Source organism: Carcharodon carcharias, chromosome 23 (assembly GCF_017639515.1).
Source record: "Carcharodon carcharias isolate sCarCar2 chromosome 23, sCarCar2.pri, whole genome shotgun sequence".
In the NCBI taxonomy this organism is placed as follows: Eukaryota; Metazoa; Chordata; class Chondrichthyes; order Lamniformes; family Lamnidae; genus Carcharodon; species Carcharodon carcharias.
Window position 1 is genome coordinate 41,035,224 of NC_054489.1, and position 15,240 is coordinate 41,050,463.

The 15,240-nt window shown below is 39.9% G+C and overlaps 1 protein-coding gene across 5 annotated transcripts in view; it reads left to right on the top strand.

Annotated features, from left to right (window-relative positions):
- Positions 1-15,240, top strand: part of LOC121268930 (vesicle-fusing ATPase) — a 249,069-nt gene that overhangs the window by 202,520 nt on the left and 31,309 nt on the right. For all 5 annotated transcript variants that reach the window (XM_041173206.1, XM_041173204.1, XM_041173203.1 and 2 more), the window contains exon 19: positions 232-345. In XM_041173206.1, the coding sequence (XP_041029140.1) occupies positions 232-345 (114 nt within the window). The remainder of the gene's footprint in view (positions 1-231; positions 346-15,240) is intronic.

Genomic DNA, 15,240 nt, shown 5'->3' on the forward strand with positions numbered 1-15,240 from the left:
GAGAACAGAATCAAGTATGGTGAGGTGCCCTCTGTACTGAGCGTCATGCTGATACTCATTGGGCTTTGACATGGGCGAGGTACCAGAAGGGTTCTGGCATCTGTGGAATTACATCCCAGTGAGAGATCACACTTTTGGGAGTCGGCAGGGGAGTTGGGGAGATGCATGGGGAAGGAAAATGGCGAAGAAAAAATTAGACATTTTTTAATGACAACTGACTCTGCTTTACAGCTTCTTGGCAGGTTTGATGATCGAGAACGAGCGAGAATCACACAGCATGTGAAGGGGAAGACTGTGTGGATTGGCATTAAGAAACTGATGATGATAATTGAAATGTCACTGCAGGTGAGTTTGAACATTTCCTGTCTTCATGCAATGATTGAGAAGTGAAACAGCTCTTCAGATTGCTATTTCCCTTTATTGGACTGTTGTCCAGATTGACCATTATTGGACATTCCAAGAAGTTCATGCTACGTGCTCGAATTACCAGTTCAGTTGAAATCACTGTAATTTGGGTGACAGGAACTTTGTGAACCTGCCTCAATGGGACAGTCAAGTTTGTATTATGAGTCTGTTAGTTGGTTTCTCTTTGAGTTTGGATAGACAGGCAAAGGCTTTTTAAATTGCCGGTTGTGGCTCAGTGAGTGGAATACGTGCATTTTTGGGAATGAGGAAAGGTCCTTGGTTGATTTGTGATGTGCTCATTGTTTCCATCAATCCTGCTGTCAATCTCATATAATCCTTTGTATTTTGTCTGTATCATCTGTGGCTCAGTTGTTAGTTATCTCACCTTTGAATCTGAAGATTGTGGTCGGAAGTCCCAAGCGCAAAATGTAGGCTGGCACTTTTATACATAACTAAGGGAGTGCAGGATTACTGGAGATGCCATCTTTTGCATGAAACATTAAACCTAGGAGCATTTGCTCTCTTAGCTGGAGAACAAATTCAAAGAAGAGCAGAGGAGCTTTCCCTGTGTCCTTTCCAACATTTTTCCCTTTTGTATTAGACGAACAGGTTTTCTGCTCATTTATTTCATTGCTGCATGTAATTTGGGAACGTCCTGATGTCGTGAAAGGCAATATCTAAATACAAAGTGTCTTTACTATTTTTTTTCTTTTCTCTGAATTTGGACTGATGAGAGAAAATGCAATTTTGTTCTTTAGAAAAGGATCTTATTCCTCCCTTCTATTAATTTGTACTGTACAAAAATGAGTGCAAAAGAATGTGCTGCAATTTCAAACAATTTGTTTATCACATCCCTAACCATTACTCACTAAAGACTTTTTACTCACTAGTTCTGCTGCAGGCAGTCTTCCTAAAGATCCCATATTTCATCCTTGGAATTAGCACTGCTGCAATATCTAAAATGTGTTTTCATAATCAATGTGCTTACATGATCCAGGATGGACTAACTTCACTAATGAGCAAGGATATGCAATGGTTGCTTGTAGTTTGTCATTTGTGTCCATGGAGTTGATGCAGGTAATTAATATGGGAATGAGTAACAAGTGATCAAGTAACAGCTGTGGCACTACGCAACACAGACACCTTCCTGATTAAAAACAAAAAACTGCGGATGCTGGAAATCCAAAACAAAAACAGAAATACCTGGAAAAACTCAGCTGATCTGGCAGCATCGGCAGAGAAGAACAAAGTTGACGTTTCGAGTCCTCATGACCCTTCAACAGAACTAGTAAAAATAGGAGAGGGGTGAAATATAAGCTTATATTTCACCCCTCTCCTATTTTTACTTAGTTCTGTTGAAGGTTCACGAGGACTCGAAACGTCAACTTTGTTCTTCTCCGCCGATGCTGCCAGACCTGCTGAGTTTTTACAGACACCTTTCTTGTTGGATTATCATTTATTTTCACAGCCCTAGCAACAAGAACAAATGTAGGCTTTAGGGAAACTAAGGAGATTCCTTTCCTTTTAGGAAAAGGAGTCCGTGCAAATAGTTTACTTCAGAAGGAAGTTGATCGTGATAGTGGCATTGCAACTAGCTCAAGTTAGGGAGGGGAAAGCTTGTGTATGTGTGCAATTCAGGTAGGGGTGACTAGGAGTGGAAGCCCTGAGCATTTTCTGTTTTTTTTTTTGGTATGCTTTCCCCTCCCTAACTTGAGCTAGTTACAGTGCTCCTATCACGATCAACTTCTGTCTGAAGTAAACTATTTGCACGAACTCCTCTGCTTGTATGACAATGTGGTTATATCAGTTACATAATTATACACACAGTTTTGCCCATTCACATTTGGATGTAGGAGAGTGATTCACATTGAAATGGAACATTTTTAGCTTTTCCCATCATTGATTCCTCTCGCATGCTTTTCTGAGGTGTTGGCATCTTGCTGATCGCTCTGCAATACATTAGCAAAAGATGTTGGCATGCTATTTGACCTTGATTATTTGGCTCACCCTGCGTTTGCTGACCTACATCGGCAGTTGGTACAGCAATGCCTCAAATTTAATTTTCTCATCTTCGTGTTCAAATCCTTCTATGGCCATGCCTTTCTCTAACTCTACAACAGTCTGAAAACTGCATTCCTATATACCTGGCCCCTGGTGCAACCCAATTTTCCTCCACTCCAACATGGGTCACCGTGCCTTCAGCTCCCTGGCCCCAAAGCTCTCGAGTTCCACCCTTAATATCCTCCGCCACTCTACCCATCTCTCCTCCTTAAGACGTCCTTAAAACCTACCTCTTTGTCCAAACATTTGGCCACCTTCTCTAATATATCTCATGGATTGATGTCAAATTTTGTTCCTGTATTGTTTTACCATGGTGAAGGTGCTATATAAATGCAAGTTGTTGAACGAAACACAGCCAAGCTAAATCCTTTCCTCACCCAGCTTGTGCATGTGCTCAATTAAGGCAGGGATGACTAATAGTAATTAGGAGTAGAAGCCCTGAGCATTTTCTGTTTTTTTTTGGTATGCTTTCCCCTCCCTAACTCAAGCTAGTTGCAGTGCCCCTATCACGATCAACTAATTCCACACAGATCAGAGATTGATCCTGGGATCTTACAACCAGGTGTGGTTGTTGCTCACTTTGATTGAATTGCCGAGCCATTTGGGAAGCCACTTAGATTTTCTTTAAATATTAAATAGATAGAATGATTAATGCTAATGCCTTTCATATTTAAATAACCATTTTCAAAATCAGTGCAGTTGGTGGATACTGGTTCGAAGGAGCTTCTGAACAAGGTTTCCATCTTTGAACAGATTGTTATAAAGGATTTAATTTCATGCATTTGTGTATGTGTGTGTGTGTATATATATATATATATATATATATATATATATGTGTGTGTATGTATATATATATATATATATATATACACACACATACACTCTATATCATTTGTATCATATATAGGTACATATGCACTCTAGTTACTTTATTTAAAGAGGCATCGTGATTTCTAATAAAGACTGCAAATCCTTGAAACCAAAATGTAAGTGGAAATGCTGCACTTACAAAAACTGACAGCAATCATGAAGAGAAAGTAGTAGTTGTCCAGTCAAATAGTGCAGTTCGTAAAATGCTGGAAGTATACTACAGTCCTGGTAGCATGTGAAGAAAAAAATGGTTCAAGGAACAGCATCTGTAATCCTACGAGCTAACAATTGGGAACTGAAACTCTTTTTGTTAGCTGACTGAAACCTGAAGAAATACAAGTCACTGATCTTTTTGCTTTAAAGTTGTACTCCATCTGAATTGCTTTTTATATTGGTCTTTGGGTACTATGGAATCCAGAGACTGGTTTCAGTGAGCTACCTCCCAGTCTTAACTGCTAAATCTGGCACCCTTATCCCTGACAGACTTGCAAACCCAGTTTTTTTTTGTTTGTGGGTAGAAAATCTGCCACTGGGCAAATAGGGCTGGAATTGGTCATGCAAGTACTAGATACTGGTCTACAGGAATCCACATTAAAACAAGAGCATGTAAAGGAAGTTAAACTAAAGTCGGAGCAACTTGGGAAGACTTAACAGTGAAATTTCAGGGTGTAAAGTTCATGGTCTTGCCTCATTGCAAGTGGGGGAAGTCCTACTCTTCAACCTACTTACTCCTCTACAGTTATTTTGACTGGCAATGTGAGCGCAAGGGTGCTCCACCACCTTATCTATTATTGTGCTCTAAGGCTTACTGAGTCTATGGCTGCATTTCCATCCTTGGTTCTTTTTTCTTATGCATTCTTTTGTAATATTTTTCCAATGTTCACTTTTCCTGAAGATGCTGACTCTTGCTGGAGTAAGGTTTCATAAAGACCAGCCCCCAACCCTAGCACCTCTTATATGGCCAATCCTGACATGTGCCTAAAAAATTAATGTTTACATGCTATTTGGTTACGTAGGGGCATCGCAAGCAAGCCTACCGGAGAGGCAAGTGGGAGAGGTTGTTTGGTGCTACCCTCCCAAAGTATATGAAGCGTTCTAATCTCTGTGTAGTGACTTCAAAAATGCCATACACTTTCTGATTTCTGTAGAAAGTACTTGGTTTAATTATGAACAAACCCTATTATAGTGAATGCATTTTGGCTAGCCATGGTTGAACTGAACTAATTATGTAAATACATTTCATACCTACTGTAGACATGAATTACTTTGCTAGCACATGAATACATAACCTTTGAACAGCCCTGACTGTAGTGTTAATCGTTTGCTTCCTTTCTCCTGTTTTACAAGATTTTCAAATTCTCTCACGCTCTCTCTTTCTTTCTTCCCCCTGCCCTGCAAGGTTATAGCCACTTTTACACTAGAGGAGTGTGACAGACAAGTTGCTGTCAGTGGTTTTGAGCATACAAATGAAAGAACAAACAACCTTGCTGTTGGGTCAAGCAGCTTTTCTACAGGCTAAATATAGGGTCTGATCCTGGGTGGTGCACTCCTCTGCAATCTGGTCTCTATTGTGTAATAGAGCTCAGTAGGCCCAAGCAGGCTGGCATCTGCCAGTCCATCCAATTGGGGAAGAGTGGTGCACGCAGGCCACACTCCTTAGATCAGGGAAAAGTAGGTGAAGGGGTGGCACTGATGTCAAAATGTGGAACATTTAGATTCCCGAAAGGAAACTTATTGATTGAAACTGATGAGCATAATGGCTACATACATTTTGTAACTGGATATTTCTATGTGAGTGCAATGCATTTGGCCAATCAAGATCCATATGGCCAGAGATAAAAGATAATAAAGGACCTGCCACACTAATAGGTGGAGTCTACAGACCATGTAATGGTGGAAAGGGGGCGGAGGAAGAAATATGCAGACAAATTAGGGAATAAAGTATAAAACATAGAATAATAATCACAGGGGATTTCAACCACCCTGACATTAATCAGATAGAAGATGAAGGTAAATGGGATAAAGAAATGGACTTGCTACAATGTGTACGGGATTCCTTCCTAACTCAGTATGTGAAAAGCCCACCAAGGGAAGATTCATTATTGGATCTAGTGATGGTGAATGAACCAGAGAACAATAAGAGATGCAAAAATAAGGGAGCATCTAGAAAGCAGTGATCATATCATACACTTGGAGATGATAGAGAAGGGTGTAAGTATGATGAAAATCAAGTTAATAGATTGGAGAAAAGTTGATTTTGTGGGGCTCAGAATAGAACTTGGGAAAATGAAATGGACAGCAATATTGGCAAACAGCGATATAGAACAACATTTAAAATGGTGTTGAATAGAGTGCAGGAAAAAAATATTCCACCAGAAGGAAAGAACAAACTAAACACTACTGGGAGTCCATAAATAAAGAAAAGCATAAGGGAACGATTGAGGGTTAGGAAAGAGGCAGACATTGAGGACATCGACAGCAAAGGATGGCAGGATAAGAGCGAATACAAAGTTATTAGGGGAGAGGTCAAAAACACTATTAGGATGGCAAAGAAATTAAATGATGAAGGCACTATGAAATTAAATGAGGAAGGAACAAAGAATAGTAAAACATCAATAAAAACAGAAGGCTGTGATGGGAATAGGATCATTAAGGGATAGACAAGATAATATTGTAGATAAGTAAATAGAGGGATGGCAGAATGTTGAATAATTGGTTTGCTTCAGCAGTTACCAGGGAAATAGAACAGGTAGACATTGAATGATGAGAAGAGCAATGAGACAAATGCATTAAATGATATAATGAATGACCAAACTCCGAGGAAGAAGCCTCTGGTCTGGATGAATTATATGTATGTACTTTTAAAAAATCTAAGGAGATAGCAGAGGCATTACTGCTCATATTTAATATTGTGTTAGGAAAAGGTGACATGCCAGGAGACTGACCAGATAGCCAAAGTAATTCCTATATTTAAGAAGGGAGGACAGAATATGTCCAGGGAATTATAGACTAGTCATCTTAACATCAATTGTAGAAAAATAATGGAATCCTTACTAAAGGAGGGAATAGGAGAACATCTAGAAATGAGAAACATAATGAATAGTCAGCATGAACCTCAAAAGAGAAAATCTTACTTGACCAACCTTGTGGAGTCTTTTGAGAAGGTAACAGAGTATTGCAGTGGATGTGGTCTATCTTGATTTTCAAAGTGCCTTTGATAAGGTAACCCATAATAGACAAATAAGGCCAGAGAATGCAGAGTCGGGACAAGTGGCAGAATGGATTACTTCAAGACAAAGCAGAGTGTGGGAGTAAAGAGTAGTTATTCGGAATGGTAGAAGGTGAGAAATGGTGTTCCACAAGGACCACTGCTGTTCACAATTTATTTTTAATGACTTGGACTTTAGAATCAAAACATAATTTCTGAATTTGGAGATGATGCCAAACTGGGGAATGGTCAATACTGAGGAGGACTGCAACAAATTACAGGAGGGCATTAATAAACTTGCCAATTATTTGCTCATTCTGCAAATGAAGTTCAATGCAGATAAGTGTGAGATAGTACATTTTGATATGAAGAATATCTCATTACTTGCAAGGTGCACGTCTAGGTGGGGTAGAGGAACAAAGAGATGTCAGGGTAGTGGAACAATGGGATATTGGAGTACAAATACGTTGATCACCAAAAGTTGTGTCATATTAGCAAGACCATTTTTTTTAAAAGCAAGTCAAACACTAGACTTTATTTCTAGAGGGATAAAATTCAAAAGAAGGAAAATTATGCTATACCTGTATTGAACCTTGGTTGGACCACACTTACGGTACTGTATGCAGTTCTGGTTGCCATACTATGAAAATGATGGAGAGGGTGCAGAAGAGATTTACAAGGATGATTTCAGAAATGCATGGAGAGACAAATCAAGAAAGGATTGACAGGATTAAATCCAAGGACTCCCCTTGAGCTCTTCTCTTTCAGCATCACAACCAAAATAAATTAGCTTAAGGTGGTTAAAGGAAACATCCTTTAGATCTGAAATGAAGGTGTTCAATGGCGGTCTTAAGATCAAATCCTAGAATTAATCGCCTTGCCTTTTTTGATACTGCTGCAGAATTATCCTAATGCACATGTGTTAGATGAATCAGTGTGTTCAGATTACCTTCCTTTTTAAGTATGATTTTCTTCATTCCTTGCAGTTCTTGTTCTCCATACTCAGTTTCCACCCTTCAGTTGTCTTTGTGTTGGAAGCTATGTTCACCACCCACCCCCACCCCTGTTTAAAATTTTTCATCTTTGACTTAACTAATCACATAGTGGGTAAACACTAATGCTGTGGTACGAGCCAAACAAATTATAGAGGTCAGGAAACAAAAACAGAATTACCTGGAAAAACTCAGCAGGTCTGGCAGCATCGGCGGAGAAGAAAAGAGTTGACGTTTCGAGTCCTCATGACCCTTCGACAGAACTCGAAACGTCAACTCTTTTCTTCTCCGCCGATGCTGCCAGACCTGCTGAGTTTTTCCAGGTAATTCTGTTTTTGTTTTGGATTTCCAGCATCCGCAGTTTTTTTGTTTTTATATATATATATATATATATATATATATAGAGGTCAGGAGTTGGTTGCTGATATCAGCTTCAATGTCCTTGGGTTCAGGAAGGGGAAGGAACTTGGCATGATGGCCCTAGTCACGCAAATGTCCAATTTGGTATGGGATCTGGGTCTTCCCATGCCTGAGGACTGCACCACACCAAGATTTATTGGTGTTCTGGGGAGGGGTGGTTTGGAGGTGAAAGTTGGAGGGGCAAGGAAGGAAGCAAAGAAATATTTGGTGTTTAGCTCTTGGATTTGTATCATGGGATTCAGTAATTAAAGTTATTATGAATGTTGGGAAATTTTTTGTAATGGAAACATGCTTCATTCTCGCAGAAGGACAGGAACATGCTGTGTACTCACAGGCTTGTTTGCTAAAAACATGTCACCTTTAACTTGAACCTTTCCTGCTGTTGTCAGTGTATGTATGGAAATAGAACAAAATGATGTAAATTGAATAATAGTACAGAATTGAGAAGAACCATAGGATTTGGAGCTTGATATCTATATCATCTTTAATCGGAGGCTGAGGTATGTATTAAGATTAATTGTGGTTATGTAGATCTCTGTTTGCTTTTTGCATCTTTGTTCTAACTTGCACACTAACGAGGACCTGTATTGACTAGATATTTCCCCAGGGAATAAAGCCATTTATCTAGATTACTTTTTTGGATTTTAATTCCATAGCTGAGGGCTAGAAGCAGAGTCAGTGCACATTGTATGAAATATTTTCACAGGGCAAGGGCCTGCAAGTACTGACTGCTACTGAGTTCCTGCCCAGTCCTATAAAATATGTCTGGAAATTCATGACACAGCTGAACGTTCAAGTAGTTGCTTATTTTTGTAAGTATTGTAGAATTTTAATTTTTGCAGATACGTTTAATCTGTGGTAGTAATGTGATGGTGCAGCCTTACAATAGTACAAGGGAGGAAGTTGAGATTCACTGCACCAGTAAAGCTTTTGTCAGTACACGGTGTTACATAAAATCTACAGCACTGAAACAGCCATTCATGCTAACTGGTTTATGCCAGCGTTTATACCCGACACAACCTTCCTCTCACTGCATTGCCTCTTCCTACCCTGTTCCCCCCAAATAACCCTCTGTTTTCTTCTCCCTCATGTGTGCATCAAACCTCCCCTAAAATATGTTCATGTGATCCAATGGCATAAAAAATGATCCTGTTCATTAGGGCAGTGAGTGTGGAACTCAGTTATGTGTCAACTTCTCATTTACAAGAATGGGAGCTGTTTAAGATGGGCTCATGGGGCAAAGCAATAAAAATAAAAACTAATGTTTTGTGTGCCTTTATGCATTAGAGGCAGTTCAGAGAAGACTCACTAGGTTGATTCCTGGGATGAAAGGGGCTGACCTTTGTGGAAAAGTTGAGCAGGTTGGGCCTCTACTCAGTGCAGTTTAGAAAAGTGAGAGCAGAACTTATTGAAACATGTACAATTCTGAGGGGGATTGACAGGGTAGATGCTGATAGGATGTTCCCCCTCCTGGAGGAATCTAGAACTAGGGGGCACAGTTTCAAGATGAGGGGCCTCATTGCAGACGGAAAAGAGAAGGAATTTCTTAGAGAATCATTAATCTTCAGACTGTGCTATCCCAGAGATCTGTGGAGGCTGAGTTATTGGATATATTCAAGGCTGAGTTCGATTTTTTGTTCTACAAGGGAGTTCAGGGTTATAGGGGGCAGGCAGGAAAGTGGAGTTCGGCCACAATCAGATCAACCATGATCTTACTGAATGGCAGAGAAGGCTCGAGGGGCCAAATGACCTGCAGCTGCTCCTATTTCTTATGTTCTTTAAGAGCTGAGATATTTTCATTAGACTGAGGCATGCAGAGGGTATTGCATCTGAGTCTGATCATGTCTTTTCCTGTTGTTCACACAAATTCGCTGGAAAACTGACAGGCATGGGAACTCTGGTGAACCAATTGTAGGGCCTCTATTGTCACATCTAACTTTGCTCTGGTCAGAGATCCAATCTGCAACTTTTCAGGTCTTTATGGACCAGTACCGTGGTTGGTACAGTGCCAACTGAGTTCTCACTGAGTTGACTAGTCTGAACATGCATAACTAGATCACCAAGAATTTGGGATCAGAAGCTTGTATGACAGAATGATGAAAACACTTGTTCACAAGGCAGATCAGTTTTTGAACATACATCTTCTCAAGCAGGACCTCGTCATCAGATGTCTCATATTGAACTTACTTCCCAGTACTAAGTGTCTGGTTTATTTTTTCCTATTGATGTTTAAAATCTCAACATCAGCAGCCATGAATCGTATTTATAAAGCACCTGATGCACAGATAGGTATATGTTAATTGATATGAGCCAGAAAGAATAGCTGAAAACTTGGCATAAGAGATGGATTTAGAGTTTTAAAAGGAGGGGGAGAAAGGTGCAGAGACAGAAAGGTTTATGGAGACAATTCCAGAGAGTAGGACTCAGATGACCAAGACTTTGTCATCAGTTGAAGGGAGAAGTGCACTGAAGGTCAGTCAGTAAAAAAGTAGGTACAAGTTTGGAGGATGCATTGGATTGTGAGAGACCATGGTGGATTTAACGATGAGAATTTTAACTTTTAATGGTTTCCAGAATAAACATAAAACATCATTTTACGAGCATATGTACAAATTAGGAGCAGGAGTAGGCTGTTTGGCTCTTCCAGTCTGCTCCGCTATTTGATAAGATAATGGCTGGTATGATTGTGGCCTCAGCTCTACTTTCCTGTCTACTCCCTATATCCTTTGATTCCCTTGTCAATCACAAATCTATTGAACTCAGCTTTAAAAATATTCAATGACTCAGCCTCCATTGCTCTGCTCTCTGGGAAAGAATTCTGCAGGCGACCCTCTAAGAGAAAAAAATTCTACTAATCTCTCATCTTAAATGGGAGACCTCTTATTTTTAAACTGTGTCACCTAGTTCTAGTCTCTCCTGTAAGGGGAAGCATCCTCTCAGCATCTATCCTGTTAAGATTCCTCAAGATCTTATATATTTCAACAAGGTCACCTCTCATTCTTCTCAATTCCAACGGATACAGGCCCAATTTGTCCAAGCTTTTGTCAAAAAGTAACCCCTTCATCCCAGGAATTTAAAGACTTGAACTAGATAGAAGGACAGTGGTCATATCCTGGCACTTAATCAGCTTTGTATTGTCACAATGTGACAAATCAAGTTGTGAGGCTGTGCTTGATCATCTTATGAGAGATTCTCTTGCTTAGTAGAAACTAGCAGATTTTTGTCTGTTGTACCTTTTTAACATAGTGCAGTGATGCAAAATCTCTTCTAAGTATTGTATCTTTGTGTTTCTAAGTGCTGAAGTTGAATTCAGGAAGAGGGTTACCTGTAGCCAGTTAGGTCATATTACAAGGCTTGAATTTAATGTTTATTAGGCAGCAAGTTTTTTTTTTGCTGGTGGCTATAACTGTCAGTGTGGAATGCTCATTTCCATTAGCAGAAAGCATCAGAGTCAAAGTAAGACTCATGACAAAGATGCCAGAATGAGGAGTAGATACAGTGCTAGCCTGCAAAAGTATAACTTTTATATCCTATTGGTTAGAAAGCCAGCAAACTATTTAAATTAATTGATAATGAGCTAATAAAAATATTATGTGAATATTGTGCATCGATGTTGTGTCTCAGTGTAGTAGAACATTTTCCTTTTCAGGAGGTGGGTAAGCGGTGGGGGATGGAAGTGGGAAGAATATTCCAGTTGTCTTAAGTGCATATCCTCATCTGCTTTGGCCTGGCGTGCCCAATAGTATCTAATCTTATACTTTGCTCAGGTAGTTAAATATTGATTCTAACCAATTTTATTGTCTATACATCTGATTGTCTTTATATCAAATGAAAATTAATTGCAGATATATAACTGGATATATAATGGAGTAACAAAGTGATAGTGTTCTCAGTCAGGTTGATGTTGTTCCACACTCTCACAACTGCAGTTTTTGAAAAGAATGTGTTCATTTCAGCATCAAGTGACAGATTGTTGGTTTTTGTGGAGCCTAGATATGTGAACTATGAACAACCTCCATACCTCAGGTTGCCATCTATTAGCAATCTACCAGTGTATCAAACCAGCAATCTCTCTTGATGCTGAAATTAGCATAAGCATCACAAAAGCTGAGTAAGCAAGTGTGGAATAACAGCAACCTGACTGAGAACACCAAACCGCAAGTCTACCAAGCCTATGTCCTCAGCACAAGCCACAATGGTGAGTCCTAGACAACATATGCTAGGTCGGAGAAAAGGCTGAACACTTTCCACCTCCGCTGTCTCAAATTATCCTCCGCATCTCTTGGCAGGGCACACTTAAGTCAATGATGTCTGGACTGGCTGTGCCATGTTCATCGGATGGATGATGGCCGTAAACCCAAAGTCTTTCTGAATGGTGAATTGACCACTGGGTCACGACCTGGTCATCTATACCTCTGCTGAAAGTACACATGCAAGTGAGATATGAATATGGTGGATATTAACACTGACAATTGGGAGACAGTTGCTGACTGCTGTGACCTTTGGGAGCTGATTGGAAGGGCTTTGGAAGAGAAGAGCAGAAATGAAAAGCTCAGCTGGCTGAGAAGGGAGCCCAGAGAAAACAATCCAACCAATCATGCACCTTCTAAGCCCACTAGCTTCCCCTGCAGCAAATGTGGCAGAGACTCCCATGCAAGAGTAGGGCTCCTGAGTCACACCATGATGATGCATAATACAGCTGACCACCACTGTACAAACCATTGTCTTATGAAACAGAAGGTTGCCATACAATGATGTGATCAGTCGGAACAGCAGCTATAGGCACATTTCAAGTGCACAAACTGAATTTATCATTACAGACCTCTCCATTGGGCACTCTTGATAATATTTCTCTCTCAAGCATTTTAAAGCAATTTTAAAACATTGGTGGTTAAGAGCCATAAAACATCACTGTATATAGTAGGCTATGTTTTGCAGTGAAATCGCAAGCAGGACAGGATTTCTGTGCCCTACTAATGAGGATATTTACCATCTAAAAATCATTGGATGGGTCCCAACCTAGAAGAAATAATATGGAAAGGCAGAAATATTGACTGTATATAGGACTTACATAGAATAGTGACAATGGGCAGAGAGGTGCAGGAACTGACCGAGGGGAGAATGTGACAGCAGATTCTTTAGCCAGCTCAGTTTGGTTCAGGGGAGAGTATCATTTTCCCAGACAATTGTCTTGGACTTCACAGTGACTGTTGCAAAACAGTATTGTTTATGTCCAGAAGAGAAAGTCCTGCTGTCACCCATAGCCTGATCAGGGAAAGAAAAATAGATTAATGAAGTTATTCCTTGGTAAACTTGTGCAGAAGTAGGCAAATCCTATTCAACATATCCTTGACCTGGAATGCTCTGGCCATTTATTGCTATGACATTTATTAGTAAAGGAAGATCTAGAGCTACCCTGGTGGCATTTACAGGATAAGTTTCATAAAGCTGTAATAAGAACATAAGTAGGAACAGGACTAGGCCATATGGGCTCTTGAACCTGCTTCATTATTCAGTTATATGAAGGCTGAACTTGTATTTAAGCTCCACGTTCCTGGCTTATCCCTATATCCCTTGATTCACTTAATGCACAAAAATGTATCAATTTGAGTGCTGAGTATACTCATCAATTGAGCATCCACAGCTCTCTAGGGCAGGGATTTCCAAACCCTCTGAATGCAGAAATTTCTCCTCATCTCAGTCCTAAACGGCCAACTCCTCACACTGAAAAAATGACTTCTAGCTGTAAACTTTCCAGCCCAGGGGAAGCAGCTTATCACCACCTGCCCTTCCAAGTTTCAATGAGATCATTTTATTTTTCCAAATTTCAGACAATATAGATGCCTTCTAGTTGTATGACTGTTCTTTCATCCCAGGAATCACTCTACTGAACCTTTTGTTGTATGCTCTTTACAGCAAGTATATCCCCCCTTGGCTGAGGAGACCAAAGCAATACAACAGGTGTAGTCTTACCAACAAGATTTCCTTACCCTTAATATCTAACCTCTTGCACTTTTTTTTATTATTCATTCATGACATGTACCCATTGTTGGCAAGACCAACGTTTATTGTCTTTATCTAATTTTTCTCATCCTTTTCTAGGGTGTAAACATTGCTGGCAAGACCAATATTTGTTGCCCAATCCTAATTGTCCTTGAGAAGGTGGTGATGAGCTGCCTTCTTAAACCACTGCAGTTAGAGTGGTGAAGACACTCCCACCATTCTGTACAGGAGGGAGTTCCAGCATTTTGACTCAGTGACATTGAAGTAGATTTCCAAGTCAGGGAGGGCAACCTTGATATGGTGGTGGTCCCATGGCTAATAAAGGCCAATGAATTATTTACTTCCTAATTGCTTGCTGTACCTGGTGTTCAGTGACTGTGCAAGAAATTTTTACAAGGTGGATTTGGTTGGGGAAGATAATTTGGGCCACCTGGTCTTCACCTTTACTCAACAGCATTGGGTTGTTTATTAGATTAAAAAGTGAGGGAAGTGGCTGCTAAGATTGTGAGTGAGAAACTAATTTCTTAAAAATACAACCAGGTTTAGTCTATTCTACAGACTGGGGATTCAACCAAAAAAAGGAAAACGGCAATCAAATTTCTTAGTTTTTACCTCTGCTACTGAAGGTGAATGGGGGTAATGTTTTCAGCCCTGTTAGTCTATTTGGCTGTGAACAATATAGTTCAAAAATTAATGGACGGGTTTCAAGAAACCTGTCTTGGTACATAGATAAGGTATGGCCCAAGGAAGAGCTGATTCGCTTTTGGCAAAGATGTGGATCTGAATCCTGGAACTTTTTAAAGAATCCGTTAACGTTTGGAAATAGGGCATATTGACATTTTAGTATGTTGTGGGTTATTTGATTTGGAGTGTTGTTGATTGTTTTAGAATGTTGTGGATTGTTTCAGCCACTGTGATGAAATTTTTCACAGCTGTCAAAACGTGAGCAGAGTTTTCAGATTGGCCAGAAAGATGTGGGTTGGTCAGCAGCTGCCTCAGTGAGATGGAAGTCCTTAGTTAAAAAAAGATTTATTTTTTCAGCTTTTGTAGTTAGAGCATCAACCAGGCAAGGAAAGCCTCAAGGAAGAGCATGTATAATTGTAAAAATGTTAAGTTAACACAGCACAGGAGGTGTTGCCCTCTTCACTTGTTTGAAAATGTGGGGGTTTTTTTCGCTGCTTGGTAAATTAGATTTCTTAGTTGGATGAAGACCTATTTTACAACAATGTATGCTTGAATAGCTTCATTAATGTTTTTACATGAAGGGTTCAGTTTCTTTGC